Below are 22,316 nucleotides of genomic sequence, written 5' to 3' on the forward strand. Positions count from 1 at the left end.
CATGAAGATATGGTGGGATTATCAAATACCCTTTCAATTGTGGGAAAAAACATCATCTTAGGAAAATTTTCCATTACCACGTATGGCATAAAATAACATAACTAAAATTTGGCATGCAATTAATGACTAATATGTTATTACAGTCAGACACTTCAGTCCCTGCCAGCCTGGTGAGAGATGTACAACTACCTAGAATGCTTTGTCTTTAATGGGCTTCATGGATTTACTATTAATAATCCTGTTTCATTTTGTTAGCACACAATTAACCTAAACCTAAACCTAAACCTAAATGTCTGATTCCTTGGGAGGTCACATTTCAAAACAGCAACAGTCCCGTCGTAAAACACATAAAACAATAATTTTTTGCAGTGGGCAAATACACCTGTATTTCTGATATTAGGGACAGCCCTCTATACCCTAATCTCCAAATTTACTAACTCCAGGGTCACAGAAGCTCAGAGAAAAGGGAGAAGGTTGGAAATAACAGTAAAACTACCTTCTTCCCTTTTCTGACTCCATAATATGTTCGAAATATAACCTAGGCTGCTATGGCACAGCAAAATGTTGATTACAGGAAACTAGCAACATTTTTATGTCACTGCTCTGAAATTTTCTCTTCAGGGCATGTTTCCCAGGCTTTACCTTTCTCAATGAACATTAAATTTAACACAGTATTTTCTAGACCAGTTCAAATCCAGAGACAAAAATAAATGAAAAAAAAAAATTTAGACGTGAAGATGTTTTTGATAAATGGCAGAAATAAAAATAAGGTATGACATATAGGCATTTTTTTCCTTCTTGAAGATGCCTTATACCCACTGAAACATGCTCTAAAATCCAAATCACATATATACAAATATATAAGGAAATTCAACAAAACCCCATTTAGTGGGAACACAAAAAATTGTGTGTGTGTGTGTGTGTGTGTGTGTGTGTGTGTGTGTGTGTGTGTGTGTGTGTTCGCGCGCGCGCATAAAGATGTACTATTTAGCTGTCAGAAATTACCCTAGTCATAAAAACATTTACTTAAATCAAGTCTTCAGCTCTACCTATAAATTGAACATGGTCACAAAATGTGAAAGCAACAACAACATATTTTTGAAATTATATCTGAAAATTGAAAGGGAAAATGTTTGACTGCGATACATTATCATTAAACAAAGATCACCTAGCCACAGGACTTAGCAAATGTACTTGCAGGAAATATTGTTCAGCTTTCACATTAAGCAAATAAGTATGACTACGTGGTATGAAGACAAGGGACGTCATCTACTGCATACTTACAAACATAATGATAGACACTTGGCAATGTAAACATTGGCTCTAGGTGAGTTGATCACATTGACTAATGTTGACATGCCACTGTGACCCCATGTAAAAGTGGGGAAAAGGAGGTGATGATGGCAGCCATAATAAATGCAACCATACATGATGTTTAAAACTCAGTTTCCATAGAACCAAACAATGCACCTGGGAGTTAGTTGCACAGAATCAAGGAAAATCTGACTACTCTCCTGCCAGTCTTGTTACGTAGAATGTTATTTTGGAGACACATGCATAACTTATGACAATAGGCTGTGATGGTACCAATTCACAAAGAGGAAGACATAGCAGACCCATACATCTGACAAGTATTCTATGAAAAATCATGGACACAGTTATAACAGAGGTTATCAAAAGTGATACAGGAGACACATTTTATTTGATAAAGAATGGTATGAGTTTGCTAAGGGGGGGATCTTGCTGTTTTGAGTCTTACAGTATGTTTGAAGAGGTAACAGCAACACTTGATTAAGGGCTGACAATGCCTACTGCTTCCTTTAACCTGGCTATGGTATTCTACTCTATCCCACATAGGAGAATAATTGACAACCACCAAAGTAGATCTAATCCAGAAAGTTAAAACCAATAAATCACACGTAACTGGATGGTAGAAGAGCTCCACGGAGGACACCACTAAATTGCAGAAAGCAGCTTTATTTAACACGTATTTAATGCTAAACCTATACAGAGCATTTTCGTCCGAGCATCCCCCAGACTTCATCAGAATCAAACACATGAACATCCACATTTACCTTATTTATACTGATCTCTTAATTAATAAACTGACTAGTTAAAAATTTAAAATTTTAAAGACAAACTGTTCATAAAATTCGTATATATAAAATGCAATAAACTGCTTACCTAAACAAAATCAAATACAAATATGATACGAAGATATCTAAAGCCATAATAAAATAAGCTTAAAATGTATAATATTCAAATAAATGTATAATAAATATTTGTTATAAATATTATATCATTTCATAAATAAATACAATGTAAATATGTAATATATAAAATAACATATAGTGATTCAAACTGAATTGGAAAATCAGTACCATCAATGATGTGAAAATACATTTATAATTAAGCTGCTCTAAGCTTAAGGAAGGGTACAATGGATATAGATCATTTAAACCTGCAAATCTATTGGCTTCCATTGTAATTTGTCAAGACGTTTCCCTAAACGCTAATTTAGTTTCCCAGGGACCACCTCTTACTTCTTTTGGGACCATTTCAATAACAAAGAAAAAGAACTGGGCATTGTTACATTCAAGTGTATGTTTATACAGGGCGTTGGTACTATTTTTCTTTTTAACATCATTTAAATGTTCATAGATTCTGCGCTTCAGATGTCGCTCAGTTTTGCCAACATAGAAGGCATCACAAGATCCACATGTAACCACATATATTAGACCTTGTGAATTACAGTTAGAATAATTGTTATTAACAATTATCCTATTCCTTGCCTCTGTGTACAATTCCTCACCCTATAATATATGTTTACACTGATTGTAGGCCCCACATTTGAAAGTCCCTCTTCTTTTATGTGTCAACACCTGTGAATTAGCTGCATATTCCAGTAATTTTTTAATATTCTGACCTTTCTTAAACACCACCTTAACAGATTTATTTTTAAACACTTCCAAATCTGTAAGCTCTGAGAATTTTTTCCATTCCCTTTCCAATATGAATTTAACCTGGTATGCAGTCCCACTAAAATTAGTAACAAAAGCCCTACTAAAATCTTCTTGCACATTACATGTTGTTCCTGTTTTATGTGTAAATAAACCCATACCCAAAACAGGAGTATATTTGTCCTTTCTCCCTTGTGTGACCTCTGTTTGTATACTGTCTATAAGTTCTGTTGGGTAACCCCTGTCCTTTAAACATACTTTGTAGGACCATACATTCCTTCTGAAAATCTTTGTCACTGGATGTCATACGACTTATGCGGACATATTGTCCCTGAATAATACTTTTTTTCTGAAATGTTGGGTGTGCACTGCCATAACTAATATAAGTATTTGAAAATGTGGCTTTCCTGTAGACCACTGATTTAAACCCATTTCCAATATTATATATTGTCACATCCAAATAATTACATTACCCTATTGTCACTTGGTGTGTAAACTGGAGGAAATTTGTAGTTTGACATAAATAATTCATAAATTCTTCCAGTTTAATCATATCTGCTGTCCAAAATATGGAGATATCATCTAGGTATCTAGTGTACAAATTCCAACATTGTGCATAAGGACATGTCTGTATAAATTTATATTCCCAAAATGACACAATAATATCGGCATAGGTGGGGGCACAACTGCCCCCCATAGCTACCCCTTGTTCCTGCCGATAAAATTCTCCCTCAAAAAATAGAAAATTGTTTCTTAACACAAGTTCCACTGGTTCCAAACAAAGAAAAATGTCATTTTCAGAAATATTAACCCGCTTTCTTAATGCTTTCTCAAGCCACAATAATCCTGTGTCATGTGGAATAACTGAAAATAGATCCACAATATCAATACATAAAAATACTAAACCATCCACACTATATTCAGGCTGCATTCTGCCAAGAAAATCCCAGGAATATTTAAGGATATGCGGACACCCCCCACCATATAGCCTTTAATTTCCAATGCAGAAATTTTGCTACAGATGCTATCTTAGAGCCTTTTGAGGCTACAACAGGCCTTATGTACCTTAGGTATACCGAATATTGATGGAAATCTGGGTGAATTATTTTGTAAATATGAGTATGTCTGAAAATTGATCACCCCTTGATAAAATAAATCCTTTAATGCTAAATCAATTTTCATATAAGCTATATTAATTTCATTAATGGACATCTGACTGTATTTATCTACATCGTGTAATAGGGAAAGCATTTTGCCCTCATATACAATTTTATCCATGATGACAATGCCCCTTCCCTTGTCAGGTTCCATTAGACGTACTTGAGAATTAGAACATAACTGATTTAATATGGTACCCTCTTCCTTAGTCAAATTCTTTCTAGTGCGTATTTTTTCTGGGTTTTTATATAAATTTCTAATTTCATTTTCCAATACAATTTCCAGGTTTTTAACTGTGGATGTAATTGCAGGTTAAACACACTACTCTTCCTGGGTACCCCAACATTAGGGATTATTGTAGCATTTCCATTAAAGAATTGTTCCAAATTAATTTTTCTAATAAACAACTTGACATCAGTAATAGTTTGTGATAAATTACCCTTTTCATGGGTATATATTTAAACCCCTTCATAAACAAACTAAAAAAAAATTCTGTGTTACTTCTAAGCTACTATAATTAAAAATGTGAAAACCTTGCCAGCTTACAATATGTGAACTATTTTGAATACCAGCTTCATTGCCTACTTGTGTTACTACCTGTATATCCCCCCTGTTGCCCCCTCCCCTCTGTTGGAGAGGGGCTTTGAAAAAATGGTTGTTATTATTATTTTTCTGTCTGAGTCTTTCTGACCTTCTTGGGGATATATAACCATTATCACCATTGTCCTGCACTTCCATCCCATTGGAATTGACTAATACGTCGTTATCCTACACTAGTTGTTCTGATTCCTGTAGGACCTGTGAGTAGGTTCTTCCACTATGTACATTATTATAATGTGACCTAGGCAATGGATATTGTTTGCCTTCTCCATATTCTTTCAGATCACAATCTAATTTTTTACATTTCCTATCTAAAATATCTTCACATTTTTTATCTATGGCAGTTCTAAGATTAAAATACTTGCCCTGCTCATTCTGCACACCAAAAAGCAAGTAATTTTTAATGCACATATTCAACACATCAATATGCTCCTGTAAACTTTTCATCTCTCTTTCATTATTACGAATAATAGTTTTTAAGATTTCTAAGCCACATCTATCAAAAATCACAAGTAATTCTTTATGAAATTCAGATCCCACTAACACATTGTTCGGGTACTTATATACCCTTAGTCCTTTAGGCACTATCCCCTGCCTTATGCATTCCCCCAAATAAGCATTTTCAATATTTAAAGTCTTGAATTTAATCAAAGCCTCTTGTAATTTATTTAGGCTTACTCTCTAAGTGTCCGTGTTTCCAGCGTTGACCTGTTGTGGTATAGTTTTATGAAAAAACAGCTTCTGTTGCAGCCATTCATTAAGAATAATTGACACATTAATAGCATTAAATGCCAGTTCGTATGTAGTTCCATGCATAAAACACTGGTTAAGCAAAAGGACAGAATAAGTAAAGATGGAGGTTATCTGTCTATACTGACAAGGGCTAGCAATGGCAACTCATGTGGCTCTGTACTGGGAACTACTTCATTCTGAACAAGTCTCTACAGAGTTGAAAATGGGAATTTGGCAATGGGTAACCAAATATGCTGATGACCGCAAAATGGCTAACATAATTACTTCAACAAAAGGTGCTGAAGTTCTCCAAAACTGTCTAGAATAACTACATACCTGGTATAGTACTGATACCCTTGCCTTTACAGTCAGTAAATGCAGCATCATGAAGTCTGGCAAAGGGGACATAAAATATCACTATAATACAGAGTTGTGACATAAATATTACACCATCATTAAAGACAAAGGAACAATGGTGGTAATTTCAATTTATTCAGGAAAACCTTGTCTATTGCCCATCTATTTTGTAAATAGCCTGTGTAGTTACTCAAGGGAGATCATTGTACCACTTTATACCAAACCAATCTGAATCATTAATGAATACAATATTGTGTTGCATTGCATTTGAACAAATCCAATAAAAACAAACAAAAAAAACATGAAAAGGTACAATGATTTCTTACCAGAAAAATCAATGGGATGAAAAACTTGAACTTTTTAGAAAGGTTTCAGGAACTGTCATTTTATTCTGTTTCTTATAGATTATTTAGATGTGATGTTGTATGGTCTATAAGGCAATAGCTGTTCTACTATGAAATACTATGCCTATAATACTCTACTAGGGACCTAATGCCAGACTGGGGATCCTAATGCAAAAATAAATAACAGTAACACAAAAAAAAAAAACATGACAAACTCATTACAAGATAATGAACGTTGAATCTATGAAGCTAGAATTCTCTCCTATATTTTGCAAGTGCACTGATGTATACAATGCTGGTTATTGAAATGCATTGACATTATAAGGTCCTGGGTTGGGATGGAATAATGCAAGGATACTTTTACTTGTATGCCCAGGTGCCTATATTAGGGTGCCTTACATACTTTTCTCTAGTTACTGTACCCACTTCAACCATGCATCTGTATCTATAAGGGCCAGTGGAGTTTTCTTTGTTATTTTCCACTAATGGGACTCATCTGTGGGTTGATCCTCCTACATTTGTAATAGGTACAGTTTAAATGTCAAACTGATGTATAGCTTTGTTTCAGTACCATGGGGCTTCTTATTAGGCCCACCTTTGTGGCCAGCTGCTTCTACTGCACACAAACACTGAGTATGTTGTAAGATGAAGGGCACAGAGAGACATCACTCAGTGCATAGTTTGTTCTACTGTGGGGCACACTGAGTGTGTACAGACAGATGAACATTATGGTTTTTGAGCCGCATGCTTCTGTATGCAGTCAGAATGTCTGTGAATCTAGTTGTCTACAGCTTAATAAAGATATATTCAAATGTGAATTTTGGAAAGACACAACATTCAAGGTCTATAAAAAATATAACTAGCAAATTTATAAGAAGAAAGCATTTAATTTAAAAAATACATAACTGTTTCAGCTGATTGTAGGCCTATACAAAAATGGTCAAAACCTTACTACCAGAAAATGGAATATTGATGTTTCTTGAAGGGCATGGCAATAAGTCAGGCTTGTTGCTATATGCCAGACACTAATGAGTCATTATGGGAGTCTTAGACAACTAAGATTCAGATTCATAATGGCTGACTGACGTACAACTCATCAAAGTTATAATTCATTCTATTGATGACTTTTGCAGTGAATGTTTAATCCTTCTGTGGAAAAGGCTGCTATGGTGGCATCACCCCCCAAATATATATATATATATATATATATATATATATATATATATATATATATATATATATATATATATATATATACACACACACACACACACACACACACACACACACACACACACACACACACACACACACACACACACACACACACTCCAATTACTTATATATACCAACTCTATGCCGCAAAACTGAAGGAAAAGGGGAGAAGAAGAAATTGTGAAGCTCATTGTTTTGATGAGTTGAACCTCAGATGAGTTGATGATTTAATAAGTTTCTTAAGACTCTTTTCTTATACAGATATCAAGATATATAGTGAAACTTTATGGGTTACGTTGTGCAGTTTATCAAAGTGCACTTCATCAGAATGAAGTCATGTCTTATTTTTGTATGATTGCTATCATTTTCTAGATGAAGTTCATAAAATTTGAACATAAGACCTCCTAAAGTAACACTATGACTAGCATGCTTCTGTGTGGTTAGTTGTGAACCCAGTAAAGTATCAAGTACATTGATAACTAAACTTTTAGAGAAATATTACTGGTCTTGGTTCAGACTGAAAACTCTGTACAGTACAAACTGTTTAAACTTGAGTATAAAATGCCAGACACTATTTGGAACCCTTATCTTCTTTTAAATGGAACCCATGAAATTAAAAGCTTGAATGCAGAGAGCATCTTACTTATACATCTTTTCTGATAAAGGGAATTAAGCATAATGTACAAATGAAATTCTGAGTACATTTGTTGGATTGCTTAATGATTAAAGTCAAAGTGCAAGCAGTACATTAGGACAGAATAAGAGGTGCAGCTTGCTTTAGTGGTTCAGACCAGGAGATGAATAAAAATCTTGATGTAAACTTCCTCAGAAAAGACCTTATGCCATGTTGTTAGATATTCTAATTCCACCCTTTTATTTCCCTGAGGCACAACTAATTATCATATATGTACACTGCATTGGTTAGGTCATTTCCGACCACTCCTCTTCCTGTAGCCTCTGCAAGCTGCACGCAAATTAGTAATCCTATAGTATTTGGAAGTTGGGGATTCAAATAAATACACATTGGCCAGGGGTAGGAAAGGATGTATTTAGTATTTGATTAATTATATAGGGTTGTGTATTGTAAACAACATATAATCATGCGTGCCCGCACTGAAGCAATTTAGTTATGGTAGCTGTTGATATTAATCGCTTTTGGTGGACCAGTATAAAAATTGTAGAGCATTAACAAATAAGAACTTAAAAAGTACATGACAGTTGTCCACATCATTGCTACTGTGCTGGTGCCTATGTTCCTACCAAGACATGTGCATGTAGGTGAGGGGGTGATGTACAAAACACTTGTATGGTGGGGCTATGGAACAAATTACCTGATAAGCTCTAAAGCCACAAGTCATGTAACATGTTTGTACAACTGGGGTACTGCATATTCTACACATCAACAACCGTGCTTCCACATATTCTATGTACACGCTATTATATCATTTTTAGTGCTTTTACTTAATCATTTCTACTCAAAGTTTGAGATTTACTTTTTCTACTAATTGTACAGAGAAACATGAATGTGCTACTTTTTGTGAATGGACTACATTGCAAAGGATATCAGGTAATTCAGCTCCTTGTTATCATTCATTTTGCAACTTTGAACTTGCCAGGTAGCTATACAGGGTTACCCGAGATAACTTTTAACTATTTTTAGGGATAAAGTTTTTCCTGATTGCTATTTGAAGGTTGAAAGGTGTACTTTTTGAATTTTTCTTTTTTTTTTCTTTATTTTTTTTAAGTTGGTTGAAAGGTGTAGTTTTTATTTTTTTTTTATTTTTCTCATGTATTTTTCTGATTGCCTGGGGTTTTGGAAGACTTTTTTATTTGCAAGTTGTATGATTTTCTGTAGGGAACATTTAAAATATTTCTCTGTAGGTTTGCCCTCAAAGAGTTTCACAGTTGTGAGTCAGTGTAGGTGTAGTTTAGGTCTATAATTTTATTAGTTTTGGAGCGTACTTTTTTATTTTCTTCATTTTTTTCATTTTATGTTTTTTATGAAATATAATGGTGGGTTCAGGTATTAGGATGTTGGATCTTAGAGGTTCATAGGTGTTTACTAGGTTAACGAAAACAAGGACCTTTTCAAGCCTTGCCATGCATCCCAAATCTCTGACAAGTTCTGATACCCCTGATAAGTGTAAGTAGGGGGTTGGGAGATGAACCATTTACAGGTTGCCTGTGTCCATTAGAGACACAGATGCCAAACCAGGTATGAATTTCTTGTTCCCCATCCAATTGCCCAAGTCACACTTGAATTGGGTTAGGTAGTAACTCTGCTTCACATGGATGGGGTGCCTGTTCCATAGATGGGGTAGTCTCTGGGATACATACCTGTCTCTCCATCAGGTCCTATTTATATCACAGACAAAGTTTAAGTCTTTAGAATGGGTAATTCTGGTGATGTTTGTGTTATGGATATGCAGGAGGTCTATTAGAGAGAGGTCTGACAATGCCCTGTATGCCAGGCATAGATCTCCCCTCAAACGTCTGTAGGAGACAGAATACAGGGATAGGGCCTTGAGACAGTCTGCATAGGACATATTACTTACGCCCTGTATTCTTTTAGTGAGTAACCTCTGTGGACATTCCACTTGTTGGGTGTGCCTAGTTAGGTACATACCAAAGGGAGCATTGTACTCAATGATAGGCCTGATGAATGCCAAATACAGAAGAACAATGACTTCCTTGGACTTAGATGTCATACCTTTGTTTATAAGTTGTGCAACAAAGAATGATTTCCTCATTACTATAGACATGTGATGGTCGAACTCTAGATTACTATTTATGTGTATCCCTAAGTCCCTGACTTCTGGGTCAACTCTAAGGGGTATGTTGTCAATATGATAGTTACCAGGGGTGGATGACTTCCCAAAGGATACTATTATACATTTCTTGGCATTTAATTTTAGTGCATGGCTATGACACCAGTTGTTTATCTGTGTCAGCCCCTCCCGGAGAACATTTGTGTCAGTGTGGGATTCAATGACAGCTCCTAACTTGCAATCATCTGCAAATTTAGTCAGCCAGAGACCACTTTCATTGGCCTTGACTTCAGAGAAGTAAATGCCAAAAAGGAGTGGTGTAAGGACTGATCCCTGTGGGACTCCACTTGTGACTGGCCTCTTTGTAGAGGTGGGCGCTCCAATTCTATCTTTCTGGGTCCTGTCTGTGAGCCAGTTGGCTATCCCCTGGGTGACATATGAGTTTGTACCTAACCTACTGAGTTTGCCAACAATGGCCAAGTGGGGTTTTGTGTCAAATGCCTTAACCAGGTCAAGGTAGGCAATGTGAACCATTTTTCCCTCATCCATTGCTTTGGTTACTGCCTCAAAGAAGTCCACCAGGTTGAGTAGCATGATTTGCTCTGGACGAAACCAAACTGGGTTGGGTCCAGTGTCTGGAGGTTTACTATATTACTATTGATGATTTCCATGATAATTATTTCCATGGCTTTACATATAAGACTAGTGAGACTTATGGGTCTGTAGTTTCCAGGGTATGTAGATGGCCCACCTTTGTGCAGAGGGATGACTGCTGCTGTTCTCCATTCATGAGGCATGAAGCCTGTTTAGAGGCTACAATTAAATAGTAATACCAGAGAAGGCATCCTGGGATATTGTCTGGAGCCATTGATGCAATGTTCTTGGTCTTACAGAGGGCATTAAGACCTGTTCCCTAGTGATAGTAGGGGCAGTTATATTTCATAATATTTCCTGAGGGAAGGTTGATGGGGAGAGAGGAGTAAAGTTGGAGCTGAATTTATCAGCCAGGAGGTTTGCTATATCTTCTGGTTCATTTTAGGTGGCTCCACTAACAATGAGCTCTGCACACAACTGCCTATTGCCTGTGAGATTGTGACATAGATAAAGAATGTTTTGAGGTTGTCCTTGGCTTGAGAAGCCAAACTTACCTCAAATTTGGTTTTGGTAGACCTCTGAGCAGTTTGTTTAGTTTGATGAGAGTGCTTTTATCCCCCTGGGTGCTGCACCTCCTAATGTTTGCCATGATTTTCTTCCTTCTGTTATACAGCCTATTGAGTTTGTGATTCCACCAGGGTGGCTATTTTTTTAAGTTCATTCTGTACTTCTTCCTGTTTTGTGCAGCTGCCTCTATGCAGCTATTAACATGCTTGTACAGGGTTTCTGTGAACAGTTCTGCATAGGCAGCAGTGTGGTCAGGGTTTATGGGGTCTTGAAATGTTGCCAGGTAATCACTTAATAGCAGGAGGGTAGCCTTAGAGTAGTTCCTGAATATTCCAGGTTTAGCTGGGGGTCCAGGTTTTATTTTACTTCAAAGGAGACCATTTTATGGTCTGACCTTACCAGGGAAGAGATTACAGTAGGACTGCACAATATTAGTGAGGACCAGATCCAGTATGGTTGTACCCCTGGTTGGTGTATTGACTGTCTGGTCCAGGGAATTTATGTTTACAAAATCAAGGAATCTCTGTGCCTGTACGTTTGGTGTTGTATAGGATTCCCAGTTAATTACAGGGTAACTAAAGTCACCCATGAATATGGTATTGGGTTAGATGGCTTTGTTTGGGTTTTCAGATTTTAGGTCCAGTGGTGTGTGTTATACATGCATAGGTCAGTAAAATGCTTATGGTTTCATTGACTTCAAGAGGTTTGATACAGTTATCATGCTGGGAATTACTTACAGATGTGTAATCTTCTAACTCCTTTTTGAAGTCTGAGAGGCACTATCACTCTTTTAAGGGAAAGAGGAGTTTATTCCAAATGAGTGAGAGAGAGAAACATTGGTTGATGACATACCTTTCAGCTGTCCAGATTTTTGCAGAATGTCCAGAATTGCCTCATATATTTGGCATGTTCTTCATAAGATTTTGATGTTCTTGAAAATCACTAGCAAATCATTGGTGAGTCAAGACAGAAAATAATGACAGATATTTCAGTATCAGACGTCACACCCTTCAAAAAATCCTTGTTAATGTAAAACCTGTTATTCCATGAACTTTCTAAATCTGAAAGAGCAAAAATAGTCCCTATTTTGGGGCTTTTGTCCCCCATTATTTATGGCTTTGTCCAGATTTCTTGCTCTCAGGTGATAATATGAGCGAGAGGAAACATGGACATTTCTTTTATTTTGTCTCAGTAACTCAGGGTTCCAAGCCCATTATGTCTTCACAGTAAAGAATATCTGTACCCTATTGTGGTGACTTTGTCACATATTTTGTCTGCAGCATAACAGATAGAGGCACTACACTCGCTGAGTGGTGGAATCAGTGGGGTGTCGAAGACCACAACAGCATTCACAGTGGAACTAAAAATCTAAGGGTATCATACGACACACATTAAGGCCTTTCTTACTATCATGCAATTTGTTTATCAGTGCACATGCTTCTACTTATAATCATTTATAAATGCAATTAGAGTCTTAATTGTATTCTCTAGCTTAAGTGCCCTTCCAATATTATTGCTTCTCAAAAATGACAATGCTTATTTGCCTGTATTGTGTATCAGTTTATTGCTCTTAAACTAGAGTGAATTATACTTAATCCATGCTAAAGAATTAGCGTCATCAAAAAACCTGGTGATCTACAGACTGATGGTGCTGTCTTAGACACCTGAGTAGAAGATGTCAAAAAGTGAACACTGAGTGTATAGCCCAAAGGGGTCTCACTGTTTGCTTCAACTGGTGTGGAGAACTAGCCAGTCATCTTCTTCACTAGGGTTGCTCCAGAGAGTCAACTGAAAATCAGATAAGTATTAGCCATGAACTCACAGAGATCATGTATAATGCTTGTATGTGGGATGAATGCAGATGTATTTGTGAGATCAAGATATGCTATGTGCGTAAAAACTGAATCTCAGCCAGTGCAAATCTGACTTATCTGAAGACATTGGTCAAGTTTAAAAGACATGATATACCTTTCATAAAACCATGCTTATTTATATCCAAGACACTAAACTGTCTATATCCTTCTGGACCAGTTTTACTGGTATCCTTTCCATAACATTGCGGATGATCTAAGTGAGATGATGTGACAATAGCTGTGATACCACCCTTATGGTTAGAGATCAACGGGTTCTGTTATTTCATGTTGAGGACACAGTCTGTGGAGACACATTTACTAAATAAAATTGGGTCTAGAAGGTTGTTTTTTTTTTTTTTTTTTGGGACTGATGAGAAAACTACCAGAAATAATGATAATTGATAGCATTACCACATCTACAAATATCCCAGACCTAACAATATGCCATTTATATTATTAAAAGAAAAAATAATGAATTCTGTTTGTTGAAATTATGGCAGACCAGTCAGATGTAGAGACATATTACTACATGGCATCATAGCTTTATGTATATCTCCAACTATTCATGACCGTATATCCTGAAAGTGCAGGACATGTATCTATGCATGTGTCTGTAGTTTTTGACAGGGTTTGTCCATATTAGGCACATGGCCTGTTTTAACAATAACCCGAGTTATTCATAGTCACTACAGGAAATCTGGCTGGGGGTACTTGGGAAATTCCACACTGGTAGTATCATAGATAATGGGACTTATCTGGGGAATGATTTTTACAGATGCTAACTAAGAAATAATAACCTACTTTTTAAATAAACTCAGGCATAGTGGATCTTGGTTTCCCATGTTTTCTGAAGATGGCCAAGGGTGTGGCTAGCTAATTTTGTGCTCAGGACCTTCCCCCAATCTGTTGCCTCCTTCAACCTTAAGGAACTAAAGAAAAAAAAAGGCAAAAAAGCTTTATTCTTTAAAATTAGGGACAAAAGGGTCTTTTCTCCTTTGAAACTATAGCAAACTGCTTGCTACCATAGTAAACACCTGCTACAGTTTATGCCACATGCAGAGTACTATTGCACATCCCAAAAAATATTTTTTTTTACTTTTAAATGTCACAAGTAGCTGTTATGATATGTGCTGAAGACTGATTGGGATCTGCTAATCACCCACCCTAACACTTTGCACCCAGTGCAACTGCCCTTTTCACCCTACCTTTGCTATGCTAAGTACAGTACCCCCCACCTCCTTATGCTGCTCTGAAATGTCACTGTTGGAAAAATCACTCCAAGCACCTGGTGTAAGATCAAAACCTGAATTTTTCTAAGATTAATGGTTATGGCAAGAAGGCATCCATTGTATCTTGAAATCAGAAGTTGAATTCCACATTTGTTTCGAGATTATGTTAACTCTAAAGTTATTACGCCAAACTCAAGTCTTCTGGTTACCCTGGACAATAAGCATTTGTACCTAGCAGTTCATATGTAGTTAGCAATCAATAAATTAATTAGACAGTATGATGACCCAGAAGGTAAAACAATAAAGCATAGAACCGAAGCTGCCACAGGAAACAGAAGTTTAATCCACAAGCCACAAACAGTTCACATAAACGCCTCCAAATACACAGTACGTTTTAGTTTCTCCTACTTCATCAGATGTGGGCTGCTTCCAAAGCTAACACCTTTTATAGAGCACATTGTTTCAATTAACAAATCAGCTTTGCTAAGCAATCAACTTGTAATTGAGAAAAAGTGAAAAAAAAGTGCTTTTGTGCTTTTAACCTGATGTTAACATTTTATGTTTTATATGATAAAAATTTAAAGGTGTGTGTCAATACATTACTAAATCACATACTCTTATTATAAATAACCATTCAATTTTAAAACTGTGTTCAATTTTGGTAAAATGCATGAATGAATTAAAAAATACTAAATAAGTAAAAAATGAAATTAAACTTTCCTTTGATGAAAGAAAAACTTCTGCAAAAACTAATCCATTTACCATCATCTAGTGGCCATACAAAGATTTTGCAAGGAACAACAAAATAACAAACCATTCCCTTTTCCTTAAAACATAACTTACATAAAGTGAGTTCTAACAATGCCTACTTTAATATATGCTTGGTCTATAAATACATACACATGTTAAAAATTAATTTATTACTGTTTGATTAAAAAAACTTATTAAAAAACATGTTATTAAAATTGCATTCAAATGAACATTAAATAAAAATTACTTAACAAAAAAGATGTTTAGTAAAAAGTATGTAGAGAGTTTATAAAGCATTTAGGACTCTTTATAAGTAAGGTTTGAGCAACTTTCTTGAAATTCCTATTAGACACATATTACAATTTGGCTGATCTTATTTTCAAATTTTTATCATATAAAACATAAAATGTTAACATCAGGTTAAAAGCACAAAAGCACTTTTTTCACTTTTTCTCAATTACAAGCTGATTGCTTAGCAAAGCTGATTTGTTAATTGAAACAATGTGCTCTATAAAATGTGTTAGCTTTGGAAGCAGCCCACATCTGATGAAGTAGGAGAAACGAAAACGTACTGTGTATTTGGAGGTGTTTACTGTTTGTGGCTTGTGGATTAAACTTCTGTTTCCTGTGGCAGCTTCGGTTCTATGCTTTATTGTTTTACCTTCTGAGTCATCATACTGTCTAATTTCAAGGTTGTTTATCGTGTTGGTGATCGGGTTACCTTATTTATTTATAATCAATAAATTAAGTCATTGCCTGCCAACATTTAGAAACAAGGTTATGTTATGTCATACATCATCTCCTCAATTTATATGATACTTTGAAGTCTAAGCATGCATCTTTATACCAGAATACATGCAAATATTGCTTTATCTTTAAATATTAAGTCCTAAGCTAATAATCTAAATAATCAAGATTAACACAAGTTGTATATTTTAAAAGTAAGTGCGGAATACAGCAATAAATTACAAAAGTGGCACCAGATACCTTCATTTCTGCTGAGTTCAATGTCTGCAAATAGACCAATTTTGATAATTTGCCACAGAAGGCCTAATGCCAAGTGAGGCCTCCCCTCCTTTAAGTCTTCTGCACCAATATTTACAACATGGCATCCAATGGCTGAAGATGAATTCAAAGCCAAGTTAAGGTTTTCCTGTAAAAAGTCAGAAGAAAACATTACTTTATCCTATGCTGTAGACTAATTCTGCATCTATAGCATTTGACTGATAGCACATAACATTGTCTCAACTGTTTACCATCTAAGTTCATAAAAGTACCCATTTGTAAAATTAAAACTATTTACTTGAAGAACTGCAGAAATGTAGAACATAGAGGACCATGTTTCAAGTGAGGTCAAACCTCTGTGTTTCTCCAAAAGTGATCATTTAGCACCAGGGGTCACGTTTACGTTACAGGTAAAAAAAAAACTGTAATTGTGTTCTTTGTTAGTAGTGCAGATCATCTTAATTAAAAATGAAGTTATTACCTTACTGTTGAAACACATAGTCATTGACAGAGGTCAAATATCAATACAGTCATGTTTGTCATCATGTATGCTTCAAGATAAAATATTCTGATACCTTCTATGTAGCATGGTTTTGGAATTATTAATGCAAATATGAACAAGCAATATTTGATGCCTAGAGGCACAGTATGAGGTAACTGCAGAAACACCTGGAGGTGCACTCGGCTGTAATGAGTTAATTACCGCAATTACCACTGCATGGAAGGGACAAAGACATGCAATGTGGCCAGCTATCATGACGTGGTTATGCCACAAGAGACCAGCGACACTGAATTTCTAAAAAAACCTTTTTTACTGTGGCAGTTTTATAGAAATTTGCACTCACAATAAGCTGTTGACTCTAGATCTGTTCAGATGTTATAACTTGTTGCAACTGCCACAATGGCTGCTTTCCAGAACTTGGATATATGCCCAGTGGATTAGCTGAAGTTAAATTGCTGAGGGTTTAGTGCTAACTGAAAGACAAGTATATGGCATCCTTTGTCTTTTGGGGGATTTTGCTTATCACTGGTATATATGTTCAACAGGCCACACACACACACACACACACACACACACACACACACACACACACACACACACACACACACACACACACACACACACACACACACAAAACTCTTCTCATTTTGATGGCATCTACACACCCTGATGTCTGCTTGCCCTATACAGTGCTTTTGTTCCTGCAGGTATCTATGTGCTGTCCCCTTACTGTGGCTGACAGTGTAAACTAATGTTGAGCACTGCATCCCTACTGAGGGCAAGCCTTGCTCTTAGTGCTGTGTGGTCAGCTAATACTGTGCTCATGTCCTTCCTTCCTAAGGAGTGTGGATATTATTTACCGAATATCCAAGCCTCAGTACATGGGCCTACATTCCCTGAGACTCTGTGCATCAGACCTGCTATGCACTGCACTGCGTTCCATGCTTCTTCAATATGATCATAGCTAGCTGTGCGCAGTCATTACTGTATACACTTATGTCTTTACAATAGGTGTTGTGGTCTGACTTTCTCTTGCTGTAGGCTGGTACTCAGGATACACCACTATTTATTAATCTGCATTCCTGAAAGGAGTTTAATAATAATAATGACAAAGATACAGAAGGATGCTCTTGTGTATGCTGTTCGTTGATTATTTTCTGCCACTTCTCTCAAATGAATTTGATTTCTACACTTTGAATGCCCTTTGCTATTGACACTTGCACCTTATCTATTATGTATCATTCTTTTTTCTCCTTTCACTGTTTATCTGTATAGTGTAAATTTATTGGACATTATTTAATGACATTTTATTTAGTTGTGGCCAAATCCATTTATAAACAATCATGTTTTAATTCACAAAACAACAGTACTGCATGCAACTAGTCTGAATATCCAACTACTTTCCTATTGTGATTCACATTCACATTTTTATCACTGTGATTTATTTTAGGCGATTAGACAGCAGTCCAACTTCTTTCAAAATACAGCCTCTCTCTCTCTCTCTCTATATATATATATATATATATATATATATATATATATATATATGCACACACACACACACACACACACATATATATATATATATATATATATATATATATATATTTATGGGTCTACTTGAAAACACTGGCATGCCAAAACACAGACAACGAGAACACTGAGACCGGAAGATTGACAACTGAGATGACCGACAGTTTAAAAGCCAGACGCTGAGAACACCAACATGTTAAGGTAAGTGTGCGATAGTGACAGACTTTAGGGTTAGGGGTGGGTTACGTGAGTTAGGGTTAGGGTGTGGGTAAGGTAAGTGTGCGATAGTGACAGATTTTAGGGTTAGGGGCGGGTTAAGTGAGTTAGGGTTAGGGCGCAGGTTAGGTGAGTGTGCGATAGTGACGGACCTTAGGGTTAGGGTTTGGGTTAAGGTTATTGCATAGATAGTTATGTATGTAAGGTTTAGTGTAGGTTTGTAAGGTTTTTGGTGTGCTTGTGTTGTGTGTGTGTTTTTCAGAAAAGGTATTTGTTTTGTTTTATTGATTGTGGTTTGTTGGGCATGTGAAGTTTCGTGCTTTTAAACTGTTGGTCATCTCAGTTGTCGATCTTCCGGCCTCGGTGTTCTCGTCGTCGGTGTTTTTAAGTAGACCCATATATATATATATATATATATATATATATATATATATATATTATATATATGACTGTATTCATATACATTGAATACACCCATCTCCAACATGCTAATTATCGACATCTTTAACTTCTTTAAAGTAATATATAGGATAGCTAACATTCACACTGTACATAATTTTTATTTTGTAACATTTGTCAGTAAATGAACTCAAACATGACAGAGTAACTGCTATTAATTAATATTAATAGGAAAAGTGCCAGCTGTGTATAATAACACTCAGTTTTATTTATTTGTTTTTATCAGATAAAGGCCTCATGGAGAAAACACATAATATTTTAACCTGGCACTTCATACTGGTGGCCGTTTTAATTGAATTTTTTCTCTTACCTGTATTACTAATTATTCTACCACTAAATTTTACCTTCAGGTCTCTTCTGTAAGTTGAAGAAGCATAAAGTATAACAACCATTGTAAACTTCAACATAAGCAAGGAAAAGTCAATGCAAGGAACCATAGGAAAGTATAAACAGTTGAGGAACATAGAAGGGAGAAAGTGGGAATGCAGGAGGGAGGTGAGGATGTAGAAGAGATAAAAATGTAAATAGTGGTAGAAGGCAGGGAGGAAAGAAGGCCGACATGTATGGAGCGAAATAGATATGAACACATAAATGGTTAAATAAAAAGTATGATAGGCAAAGGTGGAGTGTCAGGAGAAAGATAAAGCAATAATGCCACAGCTGCATTTCCAAATGAACAGAAGGTAATAGCTATAATGGTTTTATTAACTGAATAACTCCTTGACATTTGTTGTCGTGAGATAAGGGGGTGATTCCACATTTTGGATGTAATGGATATAAAGATTAAATGCTGTCTAGTGCAGAATTTGTGACTTTCTGATGACCTTTTTAGTAAATCTATTTTTCTTGTTAATGACCTTTATTTTAAAGTATCAGACTGTTGTATTTTGTAAAAATAATAACCTATATGTAATTGAATGTCATTCACTCGTATAGTAAACAACCATAGAAATAATGGCAACTGTTTCTCTGCTATCTTTCTTGACCTCTCTAAGGCATTTGATATGGTTAACCACAATAAACTCATTTCACCCCCAGAACTGAATCTTAGCAAACCCGCCATTACCTGGTTTCAGTGCTATTTAACAGGTAGACAGCAAGCAGTACAGTGGAGGTAAGGACTCTTTCCTTTATTACCAGTCACACTGGATGTTCCCCAAGGCTCCATCCTTGGTCCTTTACTTTTCTCTACCTTCACTAACAACCTTCAGCATATTCCCCAACCCCAGGAATTATCCAGTCTCAGAAACATGTTGGCCAGCTGTTTAGTCGATCACAAAAGGTTGACTAAGTAGCTGTCAACCCATGGGACAGAACCCTATTTATATATCATGAAACAGATATGAAATAGATAAAATGGCAGCACAGACGTACATCATCAAGCTGGTTAAATAGGTTATATGCTTGAAACTGAACCTACTGTAAATGCCTTGAGATAGCATTATGCCTTACAGACAGTCATTTTATCAGCAACCAAAGCCAATGGGTTATGAAACTCTTTCACTATCTGAGAGTAGATCTTAATCTTATCAGTCATATAGTAAATACTAAAAATGCACTACTAAGGTATTAGGAATATATCAGAGTTGTTTTATTTCTATGATTAAGATTAAAGGAGGTATATTTGTTGGCATACCTGTATAGTGAATGGTGTTAGCTTTTTTTTGTTAATTGTTCTTTCATCAATGGTGTCTGGTACGGAAAGGTTGATCATTTTACTAAAAACGAAAACAAAAAAAAAACACTGTTAGTTTAGAAAAATTATCAGTGATTAAAAAGCTAATTAAATTTTGTTTGGTGTTTTTTTCAATAATAGGAGATGATAATGTTGCCGTGCTAAGGCCATTTCTGCTAAATGTATCCATCTATATTTGAAATGTAAGAAACAGTGATAGCCATTTAATTTAGTCAATCACAATAACATTTTATGAGCAATAAAGTCACTTAACATACCATAGAACAATGCCATCACCCACTGCACTGAACAGATCATCAGAGTTGGGGTCCATTGGAATGACATGTTTGCAGTCAGGATCTTTTTCTAGCGCCTTGTTAACCCAGTTAACAAATGCATACTTTTCTTCCTCTGTAAGTAGAAAATTCCATTTAGCACATTTTTAAAACAGTTTTATGTACAAGCTATTAAAAAGCTGAGCTGTTGATTCAAAGGTAGTTAGTAGGCATGCAGTCCAGTAGACCACTGAGGAGACAAGGTCAGTTTACCCAATTCACTGTCAGATTAAGTGATTTGGTGAAGGTCACATCGTAGGTAAATGAAGGCTAAGGAATAAAAACCTTGGATCTTGGGAAACAACCTGGAATAGCTCACAGCCTTAAAGCTCTGCACTAACTGCCAGACTAACACTGTTTGATAATAAAAAGTTGCTTCTTTTTTGTATGAAATGAAATAATTAAAACCAAACTAGGGTAATTACCAGAATGGTAAGTGGGCAAGTAACAAATTACTAATCACAGTTTCCCAAATTGCCATATGGTAAAAGATTACCAGTCACAGTTTCCCAAACTGCCATATGGTAAAAGATTACCAGTCACAGTTTCCCAAATTAGCATATGGTAATGAAACATTTTCTTGACACATGGCAATGTGCTCTTTTGCTGGAAAATTACAAAAATGCCATTGTGCATTAAGTTCATTGCAAAGGAGAACTCTTTAGTTTGTGCTGCAGCAGTGTAGAACTTCATTATACAATACTGGACATATCAAAGCACTTTACAGATAGCATTACACTGCTTATTTTACAGAGGAGTGGGGGACAGACCCTTCCTGTATGACTCATCTTACAATCCAATACCAATGCTAATTTAAATAACTAACTTCATCATTGCTGTAACTCAGAGAGACAAGGTGTTTTTCTCTTTGTAGTGGATTTAATGTGAAAGACATGCTTTGCTATGTTTTTGACAAGTTGGTTCTACATCATTTTCCAGATAAACGTTCTTTCATTATGCCATGCTAAAGTTCAACATGAGATGTGCAACTCCTGTCATCTACAGAAAAAGATAAAGATTGCAGTATCTTGGAAAATTCCCTTACTCCAAAATATGATGATGTAAGAGTTATCATGTTTAATTAGCAGCTGTGGTAGGCACAAGCTCTCACATTAGAGGTGCAGGGGGTGAACCCCCTGTGAAATACTTTAAATGTATTGCAGGGAATTTCAAATAACTAATTGTTCAGTGTTCACATTTCTAAGTGTCAATTCTTTGTGTTAATCTTTAGTCATAGTGACATTTGTTTCTTTACGAGTTTGGGAAGTTATGCTCAGTACACTGCCACTCACTCAACCACTTACATTCTGGGAACTACTCTGCTATTTTACAGCCTTGAGCTACATGACAATCTGATTTGCAAGATATGCATTTATTGTTCAACAATAACAGATCTTTTAACTTTTCCCAAGCAGCTCATGTATCAACGGAGTCAAGACCTTCTCCTTTATCTTTAGGTATCAG

The 22,316-nt window shown here is 36.0% G+C and overlaps 1 protein-coding gene across 1 annotated transcript in view; it reads right to left on the minus strand.

Moving 5' to 3' along the window:
- Positions 1-22,316, minus strand: part of LCP1 (lymphocyte cytosolic protein 1) — a 550,854-nt gene that overhangs the window by 197,291 nt on the left and 331,247 nt on the right. The window contains exons 6-8 of the mRNA XM_044071582.1: positions 20,796-20,928; positions 20,479-20,560; positions 16,115-16,280 (exon numbers count right to left, since the gene is read on the minus strand). Coding sequence (XP_043927517.1) covers positions 16,115-16,280; positions 20,479-20,560; positions 20,796-20,928 — 381 coding nt within the window. The remainder of the gene's footprint in view (positions 1-16,114; positions 16,281-20,478; positions 20,561-20,795; positions 20,929-22,316) is intronic.

This window comes from Protopterus annectens, chromosome 5.part0 (assembly GCF_019279795.1).
Source record: "Protopterus annectens isolate FY-2018-M chromosome 5.part0, PAN1.0, whole genome shotgun sequence".
In the NCBI taxonomy this organism is placed as follows: Eukaryota; Metazoa; Chordata; order Ceratodontiformes; family Protopteridae; genus Protopterus; species Protopterus annectens.